Source organism: Rhinatrema bivittatum, chromosome 10, assembly GCF_901001135.1.
Source record: "Rhinatrema bivittatum chromosome 10, aRhiBiv1.1, whole genome shotgun sequence".
Taxonomy (NCBI): Eukaryota; Metazoa; Chordata; class Amphibia; order Gymnophiona; family Rhinatrematidae; genus Rhinatrema; species Rhinatrema bivittatum.
This window is the reverse complement of record NC_042624.1, coordinates 28629088-28654802: the sequence shown is the minus strand read 5'-3', so window position 1 is coordinate 28654802 and position 25715 is coordinate 28629088. Positions and strand designations below refer to the sequence as shown.

General features: G+C 41.8%; 2 protein-coding genes across 3 annotated transcripts in view; both read left to right on the top strand.

Moving 5' to 3' along the window:
- Positions 1-15687, top strand: part of LOC115099919 (scavenger receptor cysteine-rich type 1 protein M130-like) — a 152601-nt gene extending 136914 nt beyond the window's left edge. Inside the window, exons 10-12 of the mRNA XM_029617927.1 lie at positions 13021-13335; positions 14059-14361; positions 15608-15687. Coding sequence (XP_029473787.1) covers positions 13021-13335; positions 14059-14361; positions 15608-15651 — 662 coding nt within the window. The 3' untranslated portion in view covers positions 15652-15687. The remainder of the gene's footprint in view (positions 1-13020; positions 13336-14058; positions 14362-15607) is intronic.
- Positions 15688-15778: 91 nt separating this feature from the next.
- Positions 15779-25715, top strand: part of LOC115099920 (deleted in malignant brain tumors 1 protein-like) — a 50707-nt gene continuing 40770 nt past the window's right edge. For both annotated transcript variants that reach the window (XM_029617929.1, XM_029617928.1), the window contains exons 1-3: positions 15779-15909; positions 18213-18525; positions 20187-20492. In XM_029617929.1, coding sequence (XP_029473789.1) covers positions 18279-18525; positions 20187-20492 — 553 coding nt within the window. In that variant the 5' untranslated portion in view covers positions 15779-15909; positions 18213-18278. The remainder of the gene's footprint in view (positions 15910-18212; positions 18526-20186; positions 20493-25715) is intronic.

The following is a 25715-nucleotide window of genomic DNA, read 5'->3' as shown; positions in this document are numbered from 1 at the left end:
ACCCATGGGTCTTAAAGAACTCTGAAGATTTCTGGGCTTTACCAATTACTACAGGTTGTTCATCAATCACTATTTGACATTAACCACCCCACTCACAACTATGACACAAAAAGGAGCCAATCCCTCTGTGTGATCACCCGAGGCCGTCTCCACCTTCCAGAAGCTTAAGAGACATTTCTGCAAGAGCCATGCCTGCGCCATCCTGATCCCCCGACGACCTTTCATCATCGAATAGATGCCTCCGACATCAGTGACGATGCCAGTCCTCAGCCAGCATTCTTCTAACCACACCTTGCACCCGTGCTCTTTCTTATTTATTTATTTATTTATTTATTTAAGGTTTTTTTATACCGGCATTCATGAACTCGTTCACATCATGTCGGTTTACAGAAAACAGGGGTGCGGATAATACAACCAAAAAACATAAATAACGTGATGAAGAGAAGCAGTTACAATTAACAAGGGCTAATGAACTGGGAATGTAAGAAATAGAAAGAGATAGAGGAGAATAATTATATACAAAAGTTCCATATAAATATGGTGTCTCATATGTACAGTCTCTGAGTAGAGAGTTTGTTTATGGTGCATATTAGGTAGAGTTCGAGAAGGCTTGCCTGAAAAGCCATGTCTTGAGTCTTTTCCTAAAGGTTAGGAGACATGGTTCGTTTCTGAGTTCTGGAGGGATGGAGTTCCATAACTGAGGGCCTGCGGTGGAAAGGGCTCGGTCTCTTAAGGTGCTGTGATTAGTGGTTTTCGTGGGTGGAACAATGAGGCATCCTCTGTAGGCTTCCCTGGTCGGTCTTGTGGATTTGTGGAAGCGGGGAGGAATTTCTTCTCCCGATGCTTCTCCCCAGCAGAGCAAAATTATGGAATCGGGGACAAGGAATTGCTAGTGATCAAACTAGCCTTTGAAGAGTGGCACCCCTGGCTCGAGGGAGCGTAGCACCAAATAACAGTATACACTGACCACAAGAACCTCGAGTACCTACACCATGCTCAACACCTTAACCACAGGCAGACCTGCTGGTCTCTTTTTTTGACTTGAGACCAGCCAGCCAATAAGAACGTCTGAGCCGATGCCCTCTCTCATTCGTTCACCACAGATGATTTCCAGATGTCCCTCGGCACATCACTAATCTGATTAAAGTACTCCTTTCCACCACACTCACAGTGCCATCTGGGAAGATGGTGGACCCACGACCCCTTCGTAAAAAAATCCTCCGCTGGGCACATGATTCCTTACTCTCAGGTCATCCCAGACAAGCTAGAACAAGCTCCACCCTCCAGAGATTCTATTGGTGGCCAACCATGAAGAAGGATGCTAAGCATATGTGGAATCATGTCCCACTTGCGCCTGTCAGAAGCCGCCGACAGGCCGTCCTTGGGGTCTCTTACAACCTCTTCCTGCACCTAGTGAGCCATGGACTGGTCCGACTATTTGCCGTGGGCCGAGTTCGCCTTGAACTCCCATCAGTCTGCATCCACCGGGTCATCACCCTTTCAAGTAGTGTACAGCACCAGCCTCTGCTTCCTCTTCCAATTCCTCTGTCTGTACCTTCTCCGGCAGCGCAAACCTCTGCACAAGAACTCCATCAACTTTGTGAGCCCACCAAACAACTTCTCCAGCAAACTGCCTTGAAATCAAAGAATTTCTATGATGTCCATCATCGGGCAGCTCCCCAGTTGAACCCGGGAGACAAGGTGTGGCTCAGCACCGCATCATTCGTCTAAAGCCACCTTCATCCTGCTTTGGTCCCAGATACATCGGGCCGTTTCCGGTACTTCGCCGACTGGGCCCGGTCACTTACAGCCTTCCTCTACCCACATCACTCAAGATTCATAACGCCTTCCACATCTCACTATTAAAACCACTCATCCTATCAGAATGCTCCAAGAAACCTCCTGAGCCCCAACTCTGGCTTCAGAAGAGGATATAATGTATCAGATTGAAGACAATCTTGGATATAAGAAAGCATGGGAAGCGTTGGGAATATCTGATTTCGTGGAAAGGATTTGGCCCCGAAGAAAATAGCTGGGAGCCTGCATCAATATTCTTGACAAGGAGTTGATCAAACAATTCCATACCTATCATCCAAGAAAGCCAAAACCCCCGGGAAGGGACCCTAAGAAGGGGGGGGGGTACTGTTTCGCCCGGTCGCAGATGGCTGCGACCGCTGTTGCTCACCTCTTTCTTCACATCCCTGACTCCATTGGGAAGACTTGTTGGCCTCGACCAGCCATCGCCGGCCTGCCTACTGCTCCCAGGCTTCCCAGGGTGGCACAGACGCCACTGACCACCATCTTGCCTTCGGAATCACTTAGGCATGTGCGCATGGGCCAGTCTTAAGCATGTCATGGTGGGAACCTCGGGATGATGTCAATCCTCCTGCACATTTAAGCTGGCTGGCCCTGCCTACCTGTGACTTGGCAACGAGTTCCCTCTTGCTAATTCCACTTTGCTCTACTGAGGATCTCTCCAGTGTACCTCGCTCTGTGGACCATTACCAGTTCTACCGAGGATCCTCTCTGGTATACCCCGCTCTGAAGATCATTACCATCTCTATAGAGGACTTCATTGGTGTACCCTGCTTTGCGGACCATTACCATCTCTACAGAGGACTTCATCAGTGTATCCCACTCTGTGGATCATTACCATCTATACTGAGGTATCCTCCTTGGGTATCCCCCACTCCACTGACCAGTGGAACCTCAGTGTCTGAGAGACTTTCTCTGGCACCTCCCGCTCTGCAGGTAGTGCTGCTCTATCTCTTTAAATAAAGACTCTAGACTTGAACTGTGTCTGACATCATCGAGACCTCACCTCCCAATGGTGAGGCTCACGGGCTCCTCCCCGTGGGTGGTACCATCTCTCATCTTGGCCCAAGGCCCACACACCACTAATCCTAACAAGGGGGTTCCCTATCTGGGCTGAACCAACCACACCACAAACACAAGGTCCACTTTTGTTACAGAAATAAAGGTGGAGAATGTATAGGGACTTACCCAAGTTCACTGAGACTCAGTGCCCCCTTACCTCATTCTATCCCCTGGCTGATAGTTGAGAGATGCTTCATATTGGCATAGCCTTTAGAATGTGGTTCACAATCATGGTTTGAATTTCATAGTAACCTAGAAATCTTGTGATATTCTCATACAATTCTCAAACTTTCCAACATAACGTGGTTCACATTGCAACTCAGTTGCATGCAAGAGGCAACCACTCTCTTCTTACTGGTGAGGGGACATGGAGAGGGCAGAGGAAATGTAAGAGAGAAACAATAGTCACACTAAGGGGAAGAGGAGTCATATATTTAGGATTATGTAGTGATGAGGAGGGATAGAGATGCCACATGCCAACCAGACTTTCTTTCTCATGTGGGTGGGCTCACATCTCCTGCAGTAAAGCATGGAGATAGATTCCTGCTGGGGAGAACCCACAAAATGGAGATTTGTCAGGTCTGTCATAGGAACTGATTCCTAGGATAGTTCCCTTCTAAATTTCAGATCCCAGGCTATAATTTTTAAAGCCCTTTTATTAATTTTGTCCATGGTGTTACAGAGCAGAGGAAGCAAGCAAATTATTTCCTATGTAAATCAAGCCAAGCCAAAAGATCTAAACACAAACCAAGTTGATTTAATGAGGTGGCAGAAAGAGTGGTCTCTGCAGGTATTAACCACACTTAGGTTCGGAGTTTTATTCACAGATGCATATCTAATCTAATCATTTTGGGTCATGACTTTCTATGGGTGAAATCCATACACAGTGCATGATTACACAATCATTAATAATAATGTCCTATGTCACCCCTAGTTTAATCCCCCATTTTCTAATTTATCTAGTTGTTGCTCTGTTATTTCGTTCTACTGTTTACTGTTCTTTGTAAGGCAATGCCTATATATACATTGCTTGTAAGTTACTTGTAAACCGACACGATGTGCAAACGGTTGTCGGTATATAAAACCATTTAAATAAATAAAATAATAATAGATAAATGAGGCTTGACTGACGTGCTGCAAATGTGCAATAGAAAGCATCTCTACCACGCATGTGCGGCACAGAGAGCTCTGAGCGACAGGTTAACAGCCTGAGCTCGTCCCTCCATCGCTGGGGAAGGTCCGAGGGAGGAGGGATGGCTGGACTGTCACACTCAGGGACAGGAGGCGGAAAAAGGGCAGAAGAGTCGCCGAGCCCGTCCGTCGCTGCCGGGAAGGGGGGAGAAAGTTGGGATGGCCGGAGCAGAGCTAAAATCTCGCCTGTTTTAACCGGCACGCAAGGGACAACTGCCAGCCCTGTAGAAGAGGAAAAGAGGGAGTGGAGGAGGGCTGAGGGAGAGGGCAGGGATTGTGGATGAGGTGAGAGGAGGAGGAAGGAAAGGAGATGAGAGAGATGGAGGAAAAGGTAAGAGGATGTAGTGAGTAAGTGGGAAGGGTAAGAAGTTCTGGAGAAGAAAGAAAGAGGGAGTGGAGGAGGGCTGAGGGAGAGGGAAGGGTTGTGGATGAGGTGAGAGGGGAAGAAAAGGGAAGATGAGAGGAGATGGAAGGAAAAGGTAAGAGGATATGGGTAAGTGGAAGGGTAAGAGGTTGTGGAGAAAGAGCGGCTAAACCGGGTCTGGTCTGGCCGACAGATTCTCGCCCGTTTGAACGGGCCTAATGACTTGTACATTATAATTCATGTTAACAATACATAATCATAAAATACATAGTAATACCTGTTGTTTTATTGTATGTCTATGTTTGTTATATGTGTTTTTATTTAGGTTAAACATTGATGTTTTATTGCAGTCTACTCATGACAGCAATGTTGAATGTAGTGGAATCTAAATTAAAGTAAATAAGCATAACAATTCAATACATAATTGAACTATCTTAATATATGAAAATATTAAAAATATATATAATCGATTAAAACCGTCTTTCAGAAATTGGAATCGCTGGTCTCGCCCTCAGATGGTTCAACTCTTTCCTCACCAATAGAAGCTACAAGGTTAGAGTCAACAACAAAGAATCACCAAGCTATAATCAATCACCTAGGCGTTCCCAAGGCTCTTCATTATCTCCAACCCTTTTCAATATCTATTACTACCCCTCTGCCAATGCTCACTAACCTAAAATTAACACACTACCTCTAGCAGATGATGTTCAGATATTGATCCCCATAAAAGAAACCCTGCCAAAAACACTTGTCTTCTGGGAAAATTGCCTGATATCCATAAAAAGTCTCCTCTCCAGCCTGAATTTGGTTCTCAACGCATCCAAGACGGAAATCCTTCTCATCTCCCCTGAACACTCGACCAACACCGATTTTACAGCTCTTGACACACAGATTTCTCAAACAAGAGATTTAGGAGTCATACTCCAATCATCTGAATTTAAAGAAATCAATCAATAATATCACCAAGGACTGCTTCTATAAGCTTCAAGTTTTAAAAAGAATTAAACCACTTCTCCATTTCCAGGACTTCAGAACTGTCCTTCAATCTAAGCTATTTTCGAAAACAATTACTGTAATGCTTTACTCCTGGGGCTTCCCATCTCAGCAACAAACCTCTGCAGATGCTCCAGAATGCAGCGGCCAGAATCTTAACCAACACCAACCGAAGTGCTCACATTACCCCCATCCTCCGAAACCTACATTGGCTACCAATAAAATACAGAATTCTACATAAAGCACTCACCATAATCTACAAAACCATCCACAAACAGCTCACCCTAGACCTTCAGACCCCATTCAAACACCATGCTTCAGAAAGGCCCATCAGAGAGGCATATAAAGGAATGCTTCAAGTCCCACCTACCAAATCCACCGTCTAACATCCACCAAAGAACGTTCCTTCTCCACAGCAGGCCCAGTCCTTTGGAACAAATTACCGACTGACCTAAGACTGGAATCCTGCCTCCTCACCTTTCGAAGGAAACTTAAGACGTGGCTTTTCCTCCAAGCCTTCCCCTAACTCAAAACAATCCGTCAGACTCAGATCAAGGAACTGAATGTTTACTAATTTCACATCGTATCTACATGATTTATATTTATTATTCCTATCTCTATACTAACTTGGTAGCTACTATAGCTACCAAGTTTAATCCCCCTGTTATATTGTAACTTTGCTATTTTCAGCCTTCTTGTTTTTGGTTACTTTCGTTTATCCCTTGTTCCATGTAAACCGGCCTGATATGAATCCCATTCATGAAGTCCGGTATAGAAATATTTTAAAATAAATAAATAAATAAAGCTCCCAATACATTATCGTACTAGCACTCAGAGCCAAACTGCCTCCCTCTCACTGGGAAAGAAAATGCCGCACTCTATCTAATTATGCTCAGCATGAACTCTTCAGACCCACATTTCACAATCTCTTCTGTATCTTAGTTATGCCTTTCTTTTTTCTCATTCCTTTTGTCAAATGACTTTTCATTTCCCTGTTCATTTTCATCTTTCTTTCTTTTCTTTCTATTTTCTTCTTCTTTCTTCTTCCTTTCTTTCCTTTCTTTCTTTCTATTTTTCTTCTTTCTTTCATCTCCATGTCTCTCTGTCCACTGCTCTCACCTTTCTCACTAATTTTTCTTCTTGCTCCCAGCTGATTCCCCCTCCTTCTTCATCTTCCCAGCCAATCTCCTCACTTTTCTAGAAACCATAGAAACATGACAGCAAAAAAGACCGTATGGCCCAACCAGTCTACTTATCATTATAAATTCTTATCACTTCCTTAGAGATCCCCTGTATTATCCCATGCTTTCTTGAATTCAGATACTGTTTTGTCTCCACCATTTCCACCACCCTCTCTATAAAGAATTATTTCCTAAGATTTCTCCTGTCACCCTCATAGCATGACCCCTCGTTCTAGAGTCTCCTTCCATTGAATGTCTCTCTATCAAATCTCCCATATCTTGCCTAGGATATACATGTTTAGATATTTAAGTCTATCCCAATATGCTTTAGATCAAAGACCGCTGACTATTTTAGTAGCCACCCTCTGATCGATTCCATCCTGTTTATATCTTTTTGAAGGCGCAGTCTCCAGAATTGTACTCAGTATTCCAAATGAGGTCTCACCAGGGACATACATGGGCAACATCACCTCCCTTTTTCTGCTGACCATTCCTCTCCCTATGCAGCCAAGCATCTTTATGTCTGTGGGTCACAGGTCTTATTCTACCTCAGCCCACTGTAAATCTCTTTTTCCTTCACATTTGGTTTTTCTGTGGTAATGGGGAATTAATTCCTGAATAATGTAAAGTGGGTGAAACTTTATTTATTGCTGCTAATTCAGCTTTAACATCAGCCAGCTCCTTTTTCAAGGATGAGAATTCTGAACAAATCAGGCAAGCCCTAAGTTTCCAGATGATTTCCCTCAGAATAAAGACTCCAAATTGTTACATTGGATAGTCCTCATTTTGGTAAATTTATTTGATGGATAACACCTAAGGAAATACCAATTTACTAATTTATCTTGTTGCCAATTATGTATTTAGGCAGACTATATCAGAAAAGCAAACCTAGGGGTGGGTGGGTAGAGGGGCGGGGTGGGAGGGAGGTAAACAGTTAAACCTTAGTCAAGGTTGTTCTCAGGACTCTGTATCTGCAATTGAGTTTGATAAGACCTGGTTGGTTTACTAAGTTAACCTTTTACTTAGCTGGACACAAGAAGCTTTAGTGCTTCCTGCCTCCTCACTGAGCACAGCCCACAATGGATCTGATTTACCCCTGCTGGCTCTGAGTCAGCGCCCCCAAGCTAGGTAGAGCAGAACACTTTCTGGAATTTTTTGTCCTCTGCTTTGAATGAACCCTCAGCAAATTTATGCCCCAATATTAATATCTAAACAGAGATTATTAGTGCAGCTAAATCCAAATAAAGAGAGATATTCTATCTAATTTTATTTTATTACTTTTTTAATTTAATTTTATTTACTTTATGTTATCCAGAGGTGTCTCTTGAGGGAGTAGTGGGTGAAATGAAACAAGTTAGTGTGGTTTTGGGATTTAAAGTTAATTTGGATAAATCCAAAAATTTGAATGTAATGGTACCAGAACTTATTATGGGGCAGCCACATCGGAAATTATTATTTAAATGAGTGAGACAAAAGATTAAGTATCTGGGTTTATATTAAGAGCCATGTTGAAGACTTGTTTAATTTAAACTACATACCTTTGGCTAAACATCTCAAAAGAGTTAGATAAATGGGAAATATACGGATTTTCTTGGTTGGGGAGAATTGCCACTGGCAAGATGAATATTTAGCCTAGATTCCTCTATGTTTGATGTTACCTATAACAATTTCTTCGGCTATATTGAAATCTTGGCATTAAATTATTTTTTATTTTATTTAGAGGCATAGACCCCCTAGGGTTTCACAATCTGTAATGTTTCAACCTAAAATCAGGGGTGGACTAGGTGTTCCTAATTTAATTTGGTACTATGCTGCTTCTCAACTGCAAGCAATTATAGAGTGAAATAGGAGAGTTGGTTCAAAACAATGGGTGCAATTGGAACAATCTTTTCTAGGACTTATGCCTATTTGAGCATTAACAGGACAACCTAGGCACTCCTGGAGGCAGTTAGTTTGCATGCCATTCACCTTGGAAAATTCTATGAAAATTTGGGATAAATGGGTGCAAGACATTATTTTTATCTTATATATCTATTCTACAATCGAAACTTTCCTGTTGGCCTTTCTGCAAGAGCTTTTACTGCTTGGAAAGCTAAAGGAGTTTATTGTATAGAGCACTTATTGGATGGGGAAAGCCTATAAGTGTTAATAGCCTGATTTGTGAGTTTGATCTACACATTAATGATTTCTTAGATTATGCTCTATTAAGCCATTTTCTATCCATATTAGGGATACGTTTTTCGAGGGAAAGGTCTTGTGATAAGGCCGACACTTGAGAGGTGTTACTTCTAAACTGTAAGTTGTACATGCTGGAACTAAGATGTTCAGGGGTGTTTGGTTTGGGAATTTCCTCATCCTGCCTCTTTGTGGTAGAAGTTAATAATAGTTTCATTAGAACGTAAACTATCATGAGTCTTTCTCATTCATGACTTTTGTGCTGTCCTGGCAAAACACATTCTGCCTTCTTAGTGCTGCCTGACAGCTCATTAACCTTTAGTACCAGCTCCAGATACTAGATAAACTCAGTTATTGATATCCAACATTTATTACAATGAAAAACCGCACAACACTCTCTGTGAAGGAGGTAGAGCAAAGGATAGCAGCACAGATTCTGAAAATTGTTACAGCTGATCAGTTTCCTCTGGAAACCCCATTTCAGTCTGTGAAGCAACTGATAGCTGTGGATGAATGTGTAGTTTAAAAAAAAGTCTTTCGCAGGAGCTTGTGACTAAAGAGAATTTTCTCCAATTGAAAATCCCTCCAGGCAATAATAATAAGAAGGTGCCATACTGGATCAAAGAGTCCATCAAGCCCAGCATCCTGTTTCCAACACTGGCCAATCCAGGCTACAGGTACCTGGCAAGTACCCAAAGATAAATAGAACTCAAGCTACTATTCCTTACTAATTAATATCAGTTTATGGACTTTTCCTCTATGAACTTATTCAAACTTTTTTAAAACCCAGTTACACTAACTGCCATAACCACATCCTCTGGCAATGAATTCCAGAGCTTAAGTATGTGCTGAGTGAAAAATAATTTTCTTTGATTTGTTTTAAATGAGCTACTTGCTAACTTCATGGAGTGCCCCTTGGTCCTTCTACTATCTGAGAGAGTAAATAACCAATTTACATTAACCTGTTCAAGTCCTTTTATGATTGTGTAGACTTCTATCATATCTTCCCCTCAGTCATCTCTTCTCCAACCTGTACAGCCCTAACCACTTTAGCCTTTCCTCAGAGGGAACCATTCCAAACCCCTTATCATTTTGGTCCCCTACTCTGCAACTATATCTTTTTTGAGATGTTGCGACCAGAATTACACACAGTATTCAAGGTGCGGTCTTCACCATGGAGCAATACAGAGGCATTATGACATTCACCATTTTATTCACCATTCCCTTCCTAATAATTCCTAACATTCGGTTTGATTTTTTGACTGTCATAAAACACTTAACCGATGATATCACTGTAGTAACCACCTTGATGCCTAGATCTCTTTCCTGGGTGTTAACTCCTAAGATAGAACCTAACATTGTTTAACTACAGCATGGGTTATTTTTCCCTATATGCATCACCTTGCACTTGTCCACATTAAATTTCATCTGTCATTTGGAAGCCCAATTTTCCAGTCTCACAAGCTACTCCTGTAATTTAGCCCAATCCGCTTGAAATTTAACTACTATGCATAATTTTGTGTCATTCGCAAATTTGATCACCTCACTTGGCATACCACTTTCCAGATCATTTATAAATATATTAAAAGCACCGGTCCAGTACAAATCCCTGAGGAACTCCATTGTTTATCTTTTTCCATTGTGAAAACAGACCATTTAATCCTACTTTCTGTTTCCTGTCTTTTAATCAGTTTGCAATCTACAAATCGCCTCCTATCCCATGACCTTTTAGTTTTCTTAGAAGCCTCTCATGACAGACTTTGTCAAACACCTTCTGAAAATCCAAATACATCACAACTACCAATTCACCTTTGACCACATATTTATTCACCCCTTCAAAAAAGATTTGTGAGGCAAGACTTCCCTTGGGTAAATCCATGCTGGCTGTGTCCCATTAAACCATGTCTAAATGTTTTGTGATTTTATTCTTTATAATAGTTTCCATTAATTTTCCCGGTACTAAAATCAAGCTCACTGGTCTATAGTTTCCTGGATCACCCATGGAACCCTTTTTAAATATCAGGGCTACATTGGCCACCTTCCAGTCTTTGGGTATAACAGATTATTTTAATGATAGGTTTGAATTTTCATTTTTTAGTTCTTTCAGAACCCTGGGTGTATACCATCCAGTCCAGGTGATTTACTACTCTTCCGTTTGTCAATCTGGCCTACCCCATCTTCCAGATTCACTGAGATTTGGTTCAGTTCATCTGAATCGTCACTCTTCCAAACCGTCTCAAGAATGGGTATCTCTCCAACATTCTCTTCAGTAAATACCAAAGCAAAGAATTTGTTTAGTCTTTCCGCAATGGTCTTATCTTCCCTAAGTGCCCTTTAACCCCTTGATCAGTAGGGGAAAAACATACTGAGTAAAGGAACACAGGGGTAGCTACTGTCCAATCAGGATGTTGAAAACCTTCAAACAGCAGATAACAATAATCAGTAAGAGTAAAGGACTTATACCCTGCTGAAAATCTAAGCCAAACAAAATCACAACAGAATATAAGATGGCAGTATAACAAGGAAAACTTATAAACACACTGGGGTAGATTTTAAAAGGTGCATGCACTACCCGGCGTGCGCACATGTACACCCAATTTTATAACATGCGCGCGCAGGCACATGCATGTTATAAAATCGGAGCTCGGCGCGTGCAAGGGGATGCACAATTGTGCACCTTGTGCGTGCCAAGCCGTGCTGCCTTTCCCATTCCCTTCTCCCTAGCCTGACCTTCCCACCCCTTCCCCTAACCTATCCCCCCCTGACCTTTGTCTTACCTTTTTCGTCTGCCTCTGGGCAGGTGCAAGTTGCGCGCGTCGGCAGTCTGCCTGCACGCGATCCTCTGACGCACGGCCAATGGCCACTGTGCAGAGGCCTCTGGCCCCGCCCCTGCCTCGCCCCTGGCTCGCCCCTTTAGTAAAGCCCTGGGACTTACACGTGTCCCGGGGCTTTACGCGTGTCACCGGGGCTTTTTAAAATAGGCCCAGCGCATGTAAATCCTCTGGATTTACGCACATAGAGCTTTTAAAATCCAGCCCACTGTGAAGACAGAATAATTTTTGAATGGCTCCTCTGACTTACATAACATTTTAGAATTACTGATGTCATAATCTTCTGCAGTATTCCAGCAATAGAACTGCATCAAAGTCTTTCTTGTCATCCCTATTGTCAAATTTATGCACCTGGCTTAATGCTGTGAGCGAATGTTCTCCATTGCTGGCTTTCAGTTCTGAAATGAGCTCCCTGACTTTCTTAAGGCCAAGAAGGTTCTATTACATTTCAAGAAACATTTGAAAACCCATCTGTTTCTACTAGCGTTTCATCCCTAGCTCCTGTAATAAGCGGGGATGTGACATTTCAGGTTAAATGAAAAGGCTTTTATGTTTTATTTTTTTGCTTTGTTATGTTGATTTTATTTTGATTTTTGTTTTAACTGTAATTGTTGTATTATATATATATGTATGTTTATTGTAACCTGGTAAGGTCTGTGGATCAGCGGGCTATACATTTTATAAATAAATAAAATACATTGCCCACATTCTACACTTGTTTCTCAAGGGACATGGCACTTCATTAATTAGATTTATTTCCTTTCTCTTTATTAGTATTTTATAAAACATTTACCATGGACAGTTACAGAAAATACAACTTAAATTGGAACAAATATAATCAAAAACAGAAATAAAATTGAACATATGTATAGAAATATACTAAATTACTGATAGAAATCCACTCACAGTTGGCAGGAGATAGATGGCTAATTTTTATTGCTTCTCAGAAGCATAAAGAAAAGAATAAAATTCAAAACCCCAAATCATGGTCAAGCACCATAGACAATAATCAACATCTCTTGAAAATGTTAAAGCCAACAGTAGCATGAGGTTCAGAACTTTCTAAATACAAGTTAGTTGAGCTGAACAAAACAACCCAATTATCCATATTTAATAAGGAACATATGCCTTTTCATGAGAATCAGACTTTTATTTCTCAGATCTTTTCTTTCAAAAATAATCTACGATGGGAGCATTAGACAGTCTGCAACAAAGTACACCATTCCACATACTAACGTTTCATTGAATACTAAGATCTATCATTCTTCAATGGAAATGTCAACCTTGACCTCACCTGAATCTGTGTTTATCTCTTGGGTCCATTACTCATTATATCGAACTCAACAAACGTCAATATCTTTTTATGTGGTATTGCTGACCCTGTGATGTACCACTTTGTGTTCTATAGAGATGAGGCTTTTGGATGGCCCTAGTCACTGTGCTGGAAGACTAGAGATGCTTACTGAAAACCATACCTGGATGTCCGTGTGTAACGAAAACTGGGATCTGCAGGATGTGCAGGTGGTGTGCAAATATCTGGGTTGTGGACCTGCCCTGGCTGCAGCAGGATCTTCAATGTTTGGAAATGGGTCCAGTCCCATCTTGTTGACTGATATGAACTGCACAGGGACAGAAGTTCACCTGAAACAGTGCCCATTTGTTTCTCTGATAAACAGTACAAGGAGCTGTAGCAATGCAGACAGTGCTGGTGTCATATGTTCAGGTAATTATGCACAGACATATTCTTTTCATAACTGAGCTGAGAGTGTCAGGATTTTGCAATCTTATTACATACGCTGGGAGCCATAGATGGCATCACTGTAAAAGTTTGAGGGGTAAGTTGCTGTCTCTCCAGTGCTGCTATCTGTGGAAGAGAGCTGAAGATTAATCACACACTTCACTGCAGTTTATTGGTCAGCATGGACCCGTCATATCCAATGTGTCATATATGACTCTTCCAGACCTAAACATTCTGGAGATTGCAGAGAGTTTAAATAATTTCAAAAGTAACCATTTGAAAGTAATCACTTTAATGTGCCCCGGGTTGTTTTTCCTACTTTCCATGCATGCATTTGAAATGTAGCCTTATTTCTGATGGTTTAGCAATCTGGAACAAAACAGGTTATGCTAGTAAAGGTTCTGCAGAACAGATCTGATCATTATAAGAGACGGAATAAGGACATTCTTGTGGTTACCTCACAGCTGGTACATTTCTCACAGTGCTCGTCTTGTTTTGTTGTATCAGTATATTTCTCACAGCTATGTGATGCAGAATAGAATAGCATCTGATGCTTTTTTTTTTTTTTATAATGTTGAGTGTTATAAATCAGAACATTTTTACACTTCAGTTCACAGCAATGCTTTACAGTTTTAGTGCATTCCTTGTGTTAGACAAACAAACATCCAATTTAACTCTATGATTTCATTTTCTATAACTCATGTGTAGGTGTGAGACTGGTAGAAGGTGACCACCCATGCACTGGTAAAGTGGAGCTGTTTCATGATGGTCAGTGGGACCCTGTGTCCAGTCGTGGTTGGGATATATGGGATGCTCAGGTAGTGTGCAAGGAGACAGGCTGTGGATTTGCAATATCAGTCCAAGAAGGATCTGTGTTGGGAAAGAGAACTAGCGTGCTTTGGTTAGAGGATGTTAACTGTAATGGTACAGAGTCTCATCTCACCGATTGCCCAGGAAGTTGGAATAAACATGTGGATCGCCATGGAGAAACAGCTGGAGTTCTGTGCACAGGTAAAGTCCTAACTGTTTTTATATACTTCAGTTTGGATTTGGAAAGGCATGCTTTTGTTCTTCTAAGCCCCAGATCTCAGATCATTATTGTAGTAAAACGTTATCACCTCAGTCTTTAGAAAATGTAAAGGACTCTCTGACTGATTCAGTTTAATTCAAAATCCTCCAAGAACTTGACCTGTATGTTTTTAATCATGCCCATTCCTACTGGTCTTCTAACCTCTTTCTTTTCTGTCTGAACTAATTCAAGCACCTTATTGCTGCAGTCTTTGTATTGAATAAGTTAGTAGCAGTCTCTTCCTTAACAACTTTTTCCTTTCTGTACAGATTTTTTCTCAAGATTCTCCTCTTCTCCTTTGTATATGACTGCTATAGTTGTATCTATTGAAATTTATAGATTTAATTCTTCTTCATCTCTGGATAAAGTATCTTGATGTAATAATCAGTAAGAAAGATATTTTATAGCATAAAATTAAATTAATTGTATCCTTTAGTAAAATAAAATAACATGACTAAAAAAACCCCCTACATAACCATTAAATTTAACCTCATATGAACTATGAGGGATGAGGGTGAAGGGACACAAAAAGATAAGACCAATAGAGCACAGAATAAGCCTGGGCAGGCCTTTATCTCTGGTGTTTTATTTTAGTGCATGCTGGTAACAAATCCTAACTGAGAAAGTCAATAACTTGCTTGAGCTACCATGAAAAAAGTGTGAGCTAAATCCAAATAAATTGCTCACTCAATGGACAGTCTTCAGGCATCAACACGCGCAACTGGAAATACGTTGGAAGAAAAGCTATATCCATGCTATGGTCCTTTTCCTTAGGAAGGGATACTATGATCTTTGGAGTAGGAAGGCCTTACTTGTTCTATATTATATAGAATCTATAAGCACCCAAGTATTGGCCATATTGATTTACTGCAGCAGCAACAACTCTGGTCTATGTTTTTTGTATATTGTGGATGTGTTAGTATGAATGTGTATGGCTGTGTATATGGTTGGTTCGTGGGTTTTCATTTTGCTATTTAAAAAAGAAAATCTTCGATAAGGTCAATGGGACACTTTGATACCGTCCACTATATAGTGGGGTTTGGTTTTTTTTTGTGATGTTTAAAGCAGAAGAAAAGCATTTCAGCTACAAGATCCCAGCAGTAGTACATTTCACATCACAACTTTATCATCTATGTCTCTACAATCCCTGTTGCGCATCTGTTCTAAGATCTCTCTCCATCCTTACAGGTCATTTACCAAAACCTACACTCACTCATTACCAGCATTCTTAGCATTTGAGAAAGGAGGCAGCTTCCAGCTGAACTGCAACAATCCCTCATCTTTATTGAATACTTCCATCTACTTCTATAAAGGAAAGAGAGCAAATCCACTTGCAGTGACGACTCTGCCAAGGCAAGAGAACAGCGCAGTGTACACTTTGAATGGCTTGGACTCTTCTGATGAGGACAAATATACCTGTGTGTATGAGTTAGAGATTCTGGGACAAGCCTTCAAGTCAGAAGAGAGCAAACCAGTATTTATTATTATTGGTAAGTTATTGCTTTGAGGCGCTTCACAATTCGGTATTGTGAGGAGAGCTTCACCCTTATTGTCAGTCTAAAATCAATCATATTCTAAGCAATGCAAGATTATCACTTTTCTAGTAAATTTATAATTTACTATTTATTTATTTATTTAAGAGTTTTTATATACCCGTCATTAGTTATTCACCATCATAACGGTTTACAATAGGGCACCAGTAAAAAAAATATGGGTTGTACTTTACATAGGTGGTGCCAGTAGTATTCGGTAACAATAAGGCGTTTATTAGGGGGATTAAGTGTTTCATAGCAATATGTCCTGAAGGTTGCCTACAGTTAAAAAAAATGTTGAATAATTCAGTAAGGATTTTAAAATTAGGCATTCGGTGCTTTATGCCGCATAACTTTTACTTCATTGCCCGCATCAGTTTTCTTTCTTGAAGGCTTGTATGTAAAGCCAGGGTTTGAGCTGTGTTTTGAAAAGTTTATGATTGCTCTGGAGTCTAAGGTCAAGGGGCATGGAGTTCCATAATATGGGACCGGCTAGAGACAGAGCTCGCTCCCTTACTTGGGTCAGTCTTGCGGTTTTCACAGAGGGAATGGGAAGGAGTGCTCTGTTTGCTGACCTTAGATTTCTGTGTGGGACGTGTACTCTAAGTGCTGTGTTCAGCCATTCTGCTTTATCGTCGTGGATAAGTTTATGTATTAGGCATAGTGCTTTGAACTGTATTCTTTGTTCAATGGGAAGCCTGGGAAGCCAATGTAGGGTGGTGAGCGTATCTGTTATGTGATCTCTTTTGTTTTTTCCAGTGAGAATTCTTGCAGCAGCATTTTGTAAAATCTGTAGAGGTCTTACTGTAGTGTTAGGTAGGCCTAGTAGCAAGGCATTACAATAGTCTGTGCTGGCGAAAATCAGCGATTGAAGCATAGTATGGAAATGTGGTAATGATAGTAATGGTTTGAGTTTTCTGAGTATCATGAGTTTAGCATATCCTTCCTTAACCTTTATTGATACGTGTTGTTTGAGGCTTAGTTCATTGTCAATTATTACTCCGAGATTGCGAACTTTCTTTGCTAAGTCAATTTGTTGGTTGTTATTGAGAAATATTGGGGTTTGTGTAATGTTCATGCTTTTCCTTTCTAAGTGTATGAATTCGGTTTTATCAATGTTGATTATTAGCTCCATTTGGTTTAGAACTTGTTTCATTATTTCCAAGATACATCATGGCTAGGCCTATTGTTTTTTCAATAGTTTCATCGATTGGTAAGATTAACTGGATGTCGTCAGCATAGATGTAGTGTATGATTCCAAGTCCAGCGAGGAGATGGCATAGTGGTAGAAGATATATGTTAAACAGCGTAGCAGATAGTGCTGACCCTTGTGGGACTCCAGTTTTCAAGGTAATTTTGTCGGATAGCGTGTTTTTAATTTGAACTTGAAATGTTCTGTTATTTAGATATGATTTAAACCATTTGATTGTTTTGTCTTGCAAACCTATTTCTTCGAGCCTTTTGATTAGTATTATGTGATTCACTGTGTCAAAAGCTGCAGATAAATCTAATAATATCAGAATATATTGTTTACCGTTGTCGAACCCTCTTAGTATATTATCCGTTAGTGCTAGCAGGAGTGTTTCAGTACCATAGTGCTTACGGAAACCGTGCTGGGATGGGTAAAGGATATTGTTGTTATCTAAGTGCTCAGACAACTGCGTTTGTACTGTTTTTTCAATTAATTTGGCCATTAGAGGTAAGTTTGACACTGGTCTGTAGTTTGCTAGTTCATGGGGGTCCATGTTTTTCTTTTTGATTGTTGGTTTGATGATTGCTCCTTTCAGTGTGTCTGGCACATGTCCTTCAACAAAGCCTTTTAGTATTCAGTATGTATTTCTGGGTGTCTGTTTAACAATACTTCCAACAGTCTTGTCTCATTGGTGTAAAGAAGAGAGGTACTCTGAGAGTCTTGTACTTTACAGCAAAGTACTGTAGAAATGCTTTATGTGCTTCATGACATTATCTGCCCATGTCAGACTTTTAAAATTCACCCTTAAGCATAGAGCTGCACACATACTTTTGTAACTGCACATAAACCCTTTGTCTGTCCAATTCTGCCTCTAGATCACCTCTTGCGAGTGTGCGTAAATGAGTTGTGCACATACCTTTACATGCACTGCTCCCCGAGTGAGTTTCAAGAGGTAGTTTATATGCATAAACCAGGTTTTGTGTGTGTACATTTTTAAAAATCAACTCTGAATGTTCAAATATTTGTTTAACCTGAATGCTAATCAATTTCCTATTCAACTCTCTTTCAGGTGAGCTGCAGATCAGGTTGGTAAATGGCTCTAATCACTGCGCTGGGAGAGTAGAAGTGCTTCAAGATGACAGTGGGGGACTGTATGGATGATCTGTGGGATATAAATGATGCCAAGGTGGTGTGTAAGCAGCTGAACTGCGGCCTCTCTGTAACGGCACCAGGACGAGCTAAGTTTGGTGAAGGCTCAGGTCCCATATGGCTTGATGACATTAAGTGTGTGGGAAACGAGTCTCACCTTGGTCAGTGTGAAGCACAGATTTGGGGAAAGCATAATTGTCTTCATAAGGAAGACGCTGGAGTCGTCTGTTCAGGTAATTCCCTAATTTTTAATGAGAAATGTTATTTGGAAGCTACAGGGTATGAATGGTGAATTGGACCCACCTATAGCATTGACTACCTCTAAGTGAGAAAAGCTCACTTCTGTTTTTTGAAAAGATTTTTAAAGCGAATTTAATGCCCATGAAAATCTTTGGGTTGAAAGCACTGGAAAATGTCAGAAGATTGACTCATCTCTAATGTCTGCATTAAATATTAACCTATTTATTATGCTGAGATTTTATATACCCTAACCTATATGTATTTTACAATAAAAATCTGTTTACCAGCTCTGCATGAGAACTAATAGCAATAATATTATGGTGTTGCAGTTTTAATAACATATTTAAAAGTAAAATATTCTCACCTAACCACAATTAGAAACATGCTCAACAAGTTAAAATTATGCCTAAATATGAATAAAACTGAATGTATCCTCATTGGACGAAACGTCTCAGACCAAACCATCTCCCACAACTCTCTTCTAATCAATAACATCTCCATACCTCTAAAAAGCTCAACAAAGGACCTCGGCGTATGGATCGACAAAGATCTCAACCTAAAAACAAACATAGCAACCAAAACAAAGGAAGGTTTCTACAAACTTCATGTTCTAAAACACCTAAAACCGCTCCTCCACCATCAGGAATTCCGTACAGTTCTACAATCCCTGATCTTCAGCAGCCTAGATTACTGCAACTCAATGTTATTAGGTCTCCCCAAATCCACCATAAAACCACTACAGTTACTGCAAAATGCCGCTGCTAGAGTTCTGACCGGAAATAAAAATCTGATCACATCACCCCAGTATTAAAAAGTCTACACTGGCTACCAATCATTCAGAGAATAGAATACAAACCCTGACGATCATCCACAACGCAGTACACAACACAGATAACTCCGCAGTTAGTAAAATGTTCCACTCCCACAAAACCTCAACGGAACACCAGATCTTCCGACAACGACTACTCGAAATACCCGCTTACCCCATGGCAAAGCTTACTAACACCAGAAATAGAGCTATCTCCATAGCGGGGCCAAAACTTTGGAACGCCCTACCATGCTACCTCACCACTATCAGCGATAATAAATCATTCAAAAAAGAACTGAAAACTTGGATCTTCAGCCAGACTTTCAACGATAATTTAGGCTAATTACAATCGTGATGCCTTCCACCCCTCCTTCTCCCCTCTTCTCTTCTCCTCTTCTTTACCCCTTCCTCCTCCCCTTGCCCCCCCCTCTTTGCCCTCCCCTTTCCCCTACCCCTCGCCTCTTCCCCCATCCTTCCGCCCCATCCGACCCCCCTACCTCTACCTTCTATCTCTCTCCCCCCCCCTCTTTCCTTTCATTTCCCACTCATACTTTCTTGTGTTTGGAGCACACGTTTGTACCTACCTTCCTCGTTTTTCGTTTCTATATTCATTTTCGTTATTTGACTTAAGATATTTTAATTATTTCCTGTTACAACCTGTTCCATGAACTGCTATATGCATATACTTTCGTTTCACAACTTGTTCTATGTATAATTGTTTTGTTTCAATGTAAACCGGGGTGAAGGCTTGTGCTAAACCTCGGTATATAAAAGCTACAAATAAATAAATAAATAAAATAAATAAATAAGATGTTTACTATGATTTGCTTTCTCCTTTTCATGGAGATGTGGCACTGTTTGATGGCTTTAACGAGTGTGCCGGACGAGTGCAAGTGGCCCATGAGGATCAGTGGACGACAGTGTGTGACCATGGCTGGGAGTTACAGGATGCCCAAGTTGTGTGTAAAGATATAGGCTGTGGATTTGCCATATCTGCAACAGGCGCAGCTCGGTTTGGAGAGGGAACTGATTCCATTTGGCTGTCTGATGTTGACTGTAAAGGAACAGAGTCTAAAATCACTGACTGCCTGGCCAGCAGAGGGAATAAACCAAACTGCAGCCATGCAGAAGATGCAAGTGCAGTGTGCACAGGTAAATCTCTTACTCTTACCTTGCAAGTTAAGATTGCTGGCACTACAAGCAGCTATGACCAAGTTAAATGAAAGACCTCTTGTGAAATGGAAGAAAGTGGTTTTAAAAATTTAATAGGCAGGAGGAGAGAAGAGACAAAGGGCATCCAGATGTACACAGTGTTGTGCTGCTGCCACCTTGAGAGAGAAGAGTTGTGTCTGAAACTCAGAAATAGAGGTTTTTTCTGCAGAGAGGTGAGTTGTTAACTTTATTCTAGAAGCCTAGCTTAGCATATCTTGCATCATAGAAACATAGAAGATGTTCAGAAAAAGGACCATTTCCTCCAAGTCTGTCCATTAATACCTTTCTCCTGTGCTGTCACAGGTTTTATTTGTTCTGTGCTCTTCCCATCCTATGACCACTAATGTTCCTTTGAGGCCAATATTTAGCCTTAGGGCATCTGGCAAATTCAGCCAGATAAAATTATACCACTGAATATACCCAGTTATTGAGAAGTTAGCCGGATACGTTTATTCAGCTAGCTTTAGGACTGCTTTCAGGCAGATCTAAATTTAGCCAGCTGTCTTACAGGCCGATACAGTAAAGCGCGGCCGCAGTTACCCCGTTTCTAACCCGCTGTGTACTCAGAATTTTGCCGCGTAAGTCTAACCCGCGATTCACTATCTGTTTTTACCGATCCTTACCGCTTCTTTAACTCGACGCGTATCCCTTTCCACCCGCGGCATGTATATGTATGTAAACGATCAGATTAGCTATTCCCTCCCATACAGTAAAGTGCGCCCCGACTATCGCCTTTTTAATCTGCTATCTTGCTGCGTCTTTAACCTACTAATTTACTGCCTACCCTGACCCATGCGTTAGTGTGGTTCACTGGTTGCTCAGCATATTCAATTTAAAGCTTTAACCTTGGTATTTAAGGCTCAGCATAATCCCATACATTCCATTGCACTGTCTGTATTCACAAGAATGTAATTATGATTCTACCACCAAAAGCCTCCCAGTCCCAAACCAACCCAATCCACAGAAAAAAAAAATGCTTCTCGCACTTAGCCGCCCAGTCCCAAACCAACCCAATCCACAGGAAAAAAAATGCTTCTCGCACTTAGCTGCCCAGTCCCAAACCAACCCAATCCACAGAAAAAAATGCTTCTCGCACTTAGCCGCCCAGTCCCAAACCAAACCAACCCAATCCACAGAAAAAGAAATGCTTCTCGCACTTAGCTGCCCAGTCCCAAACCAACCCAATCCACAGAAAAAGAAATGCTTCTCGCACTTAGCCGCCCAGTCCCAAACCAACCCAATCCACAGAAAAAAAAAAATGCTTCTCGCACTTAGCCGCCTCCGACGTCCAGCCGGTCACGGCGTGTGCGCATGCGCCTTCGCTGCCTTGAGCATCCATATTGGACGTACAGGCGTGCACGTATTCACTTTAGCCGGCGGGGCTGCTGAAGCCGCTCTCTCTCGCCGCCCTCCTACTGCTGCTGCTGGGGGCTTGCGTGGCCACGGCCAGGGCAAGTGAGCAGGGGCTGGGGGAAAGTTTGGGACTGTGAAATTTCGTCTCTCTCTGCTGGGGCTTGGATTGGGTTGGTTTGGTTTGGGACTGGGCGGCTAAGTGCGAGAAGCATTTTTTTTCTGTGGATTGGGTTGGTTTGGGACAGGGCGGCTAAGTGCGAGAAGCTTTTTTTTTCTGTGGATTGGGTTGGTTTGGGACTGGACTGCTAAATTTCGTCTCTCTCTGCTGGGGCTTGGATTGGGTTGGTTTGGGACTGTGAAATTTCATCTCTCTTGTCCGTCCGAAGGAGGGTGCTTTGTTGCGCTCCCTGCCTCCGATCGCCGGCTGCTGGGGCTTGCTGGCACCGGGCGCTCAAGGCAGGGGGGTCTGTAGGAGAGCCATCCACTTCCTGCTACCTGTCATTTCAAACTTCATTTGAAATGACAGGTACCAGCGCACCCAGGATACTGTATAGGCACTGTATAGGGCTGTATTGCGCCTATACAGTAAAATGGATTGCGCTTCATGGACGTGCGTTGGACTCAGGTTGGATGCGGCTTGCATTTGCATGCCATTTAAATACGTATCAAGCGGTAGGTGATCCGAACTGTGCGTGCGGCAAATGCGGGTGCGCCGGGCACTAACGCACCTCTTTCTACCGCCCCTTACTGTATCGGCCCGTTAGTGGGATAACACTAAATATCAGCATTTATTCAGCTAACTTACAGGGTCATACATCAAATCGCATTATGGCATTTTTCGCATGCGATAAGCACCATAATGCATGGTGCGATGCAAATTTTTAAAAGGGGAGGGAGTTGGGGGCCATAACACAAGATATCGCCAAAAAGAACTACACCTTTTTCAATTGTAGCTAATCAATGCATGCTTCAATTTTTGTCATGTTTGGCTCCTTTAAGTTGGAAGTTGAAAGTTTGTCTACCTGTCAGGTGTTATGGTGGTTTCCTTCCAGAGGAAGACAAAGATGGAGTCCAGGGGAGGCCAGAGGTCTTGGTAAGCAGCACCTTAGAAAATAAACTCACCATGCACAGCACCTAGGTGAGGTCTTCACCCAACGCTGCAGCCCGTGGGTTGCGTTTGCAGGTAAAGGCCCTGGCAGAGACTTGATGGCCTGTGGAATACCTGAGTGTGCAGGCAGGTTGAGGCATGGTGCCTAGGCATGGATCAGAAGTCATGGGCCAGTCAATGGCATTTCCACAGACAAGGCCTCAGAAAACTGGACCAGTGAGGGTGTGTCAAACAGGGTTTGCTTATGTACAGTTTCCATTCAGAGGACTTACACATTAAGAAAGGTGGAAAGAAGGCAAAACGATTACAGTCATGGTCAAAAGGTGAGGTGAAAGAGGCTATTTTAGCCAAAAAAAAAAATCCTTCAAAAATTGGAAGAAGGATCGATCTGAAGAAAATAGGATAAAACATAAGCATTGTCAAGTTAATTGTAAAACATTGATAAGAGAGAATTTGAAATTAAGTTGACCATAAAGGCAAAAACTCATAATAAAAACTTTTTAAAACATATCCAAAGCAAGAAATCTGTGAGGGAATCAGTTGGACCATTAGATGACCGAGGGGTTAAAGGTGCTCTTAGGGAAGATAAGGCCATTGCAGAAAGACTAAATGAATTCTTTGCTTCAGTGTTTACTAATGAGGATACCAGTTCCAGAGATGGTTTTCAGGGGTGATGAGTCAGACAAACTGAACGAAATCACTGTGAACCTGGAAGATGTAGTAGGCCAGATTGATAAACTAAAGAGTAGCAAATCACCTGGACCAGATGGTATGCATCCTAGGGTACTGAAGGAACTCAAAAATGAAATTTCTAATCTATTAGTTAAAATTTGTAACCTATCATTAAAATCATCCATTGTACCTGAAGACTGGAGGGTGGCCAATGTAACCCCTATATTTAAAAAAGGCTCCAAAGGCCCCGGGCCTGGACAGATATAGTGCGGAGTTTTATAAGTGTTTGGTTGACCCAATATCTAAACTGCTCCCTACAGTTTTTCAGTCTTTAATTGCCCAAGGGACTTTTCCTTCAGGGGGAAATCAGGCGTCTGTTACTCTCATCCCAAAGCCGGGTAAAGACCCACTCTTACCGATGTCTTATCGTCCCATATCTCTGCTGAATGTAGACCACAAGATCCTGGCAAAAGTCCTTGCAAACAGGTTGGGGAATGTTTTGCCATCTTTGATACAACCGGGACAGGTGGGGTTTATCAAAGGACGATATGCGTTACGCAACATCCGTCAGATTGTCACAGCTATGGCATTATGCCAGAGGGTGGACGATTCCTACCTAGTGGTCAGCCTAGACGCAGAAAAGGCCTTTGACAGAGTAAAGTGGGGTTACATGTTCCATATTCTCCATCTGATGGGATTTGGGGGCTTTTTTTCTCAGGCTATTAAACTTTTATATAACGCTCCTGAAGCCCGGATACTGGTTAATGGGGGACTGTCTGACTCTTTTCCTGTAGGCAGAGGAACCCGGCAGGGCTGTCCACTGTCCCCGCTGCTTTTTTTACTCACTTTGGAACCCTTTTTTTGGCCATCCAGTCTACACCAGCCATTCGGGGGATACAATTTTATAGCGAGGGGCAGTCAGAAATTTTTAAATATGCGGCCTTCGCTGACGATGTGCTGCTCTTTCTCACCTCCCCCCATCGGTCCCTACAAGCGCTACTTGAGTTATTTTCCCGATTTGCGACCTTATCTGGAATGCAGATCAATTGGGAGGAATCAGAAGCTTTAGCATATCCGGACACCCTTAAGGGATGTTGGGGGGACTCTTTTCCCTTACAGTGGGCAAAGGGTTCGCTTAAATATTTGGGGATCTTTCTCACTAATGATATACATCAAATATACCATCGCAACATCATGCCGCTGCTTCAAATCACCCAGGACAAACTACATACCTGGCATAACCTACCGTTGTCCTTGGGGGGAAGAATTAATTTATTTAAAATGGTAATTTTACCCAAATGGTTGTATGTTTTCCAAAATTTTCCTTTGGTTTTATTAGCACGCGATCTTTATCAAGTAGACCGGCTAACTCGTCGGTTTCTATGGAAGGGGGGAAGACTCGAATACAATTGCAATGGCTTAAGTGTTCCTGGAAGCGGGGTGGCATGGGGCTACCTAATCTTTATCGCTATGGGTTGGCAGCTAACCTCAGTTTGATTCGCGGATGGTTCCTGGGAAAATCTCATTTTATTAATGTTCTAGCTGAAAACACTTTTACCAGACCGTTGGCTTTGAGTTTTGTGCTTATGAGCCCCAGAACTAAGCTGTCACCTTTGCTGGCCGCTCTCTCCCTGATTGCACCACTGAGGAAAACGTGGATGCAACTTACCCACTACTTGGAGATTCCCCGTCATTGCACGTATCTCACTTTCCTTAGAGGTAACTTAGACTTTACCCCCTGGGTCCACGACCGCATACTTTAAGCTCTGGCATCACAAAGACATAACGTACTTAGGTCATGTAATGGATGATGGAGGTACTCTCTTGTCCTTTGACAGGTTACAGGAATTGTACAATCTCCCTGGGTCCCATCTATTTGGATACTTACAACTTAGGCATTATTATCAGTCCTTGGGTTCCCTGGATCAACATTTAGCAGCGTTCAAAGTACTGCAAGCTTTTTTTCAATTTGACCACCAAAGCGATCCATCTCTTTCCATTTATTATAGGCGGTTGGCCCGGAGTAGTAC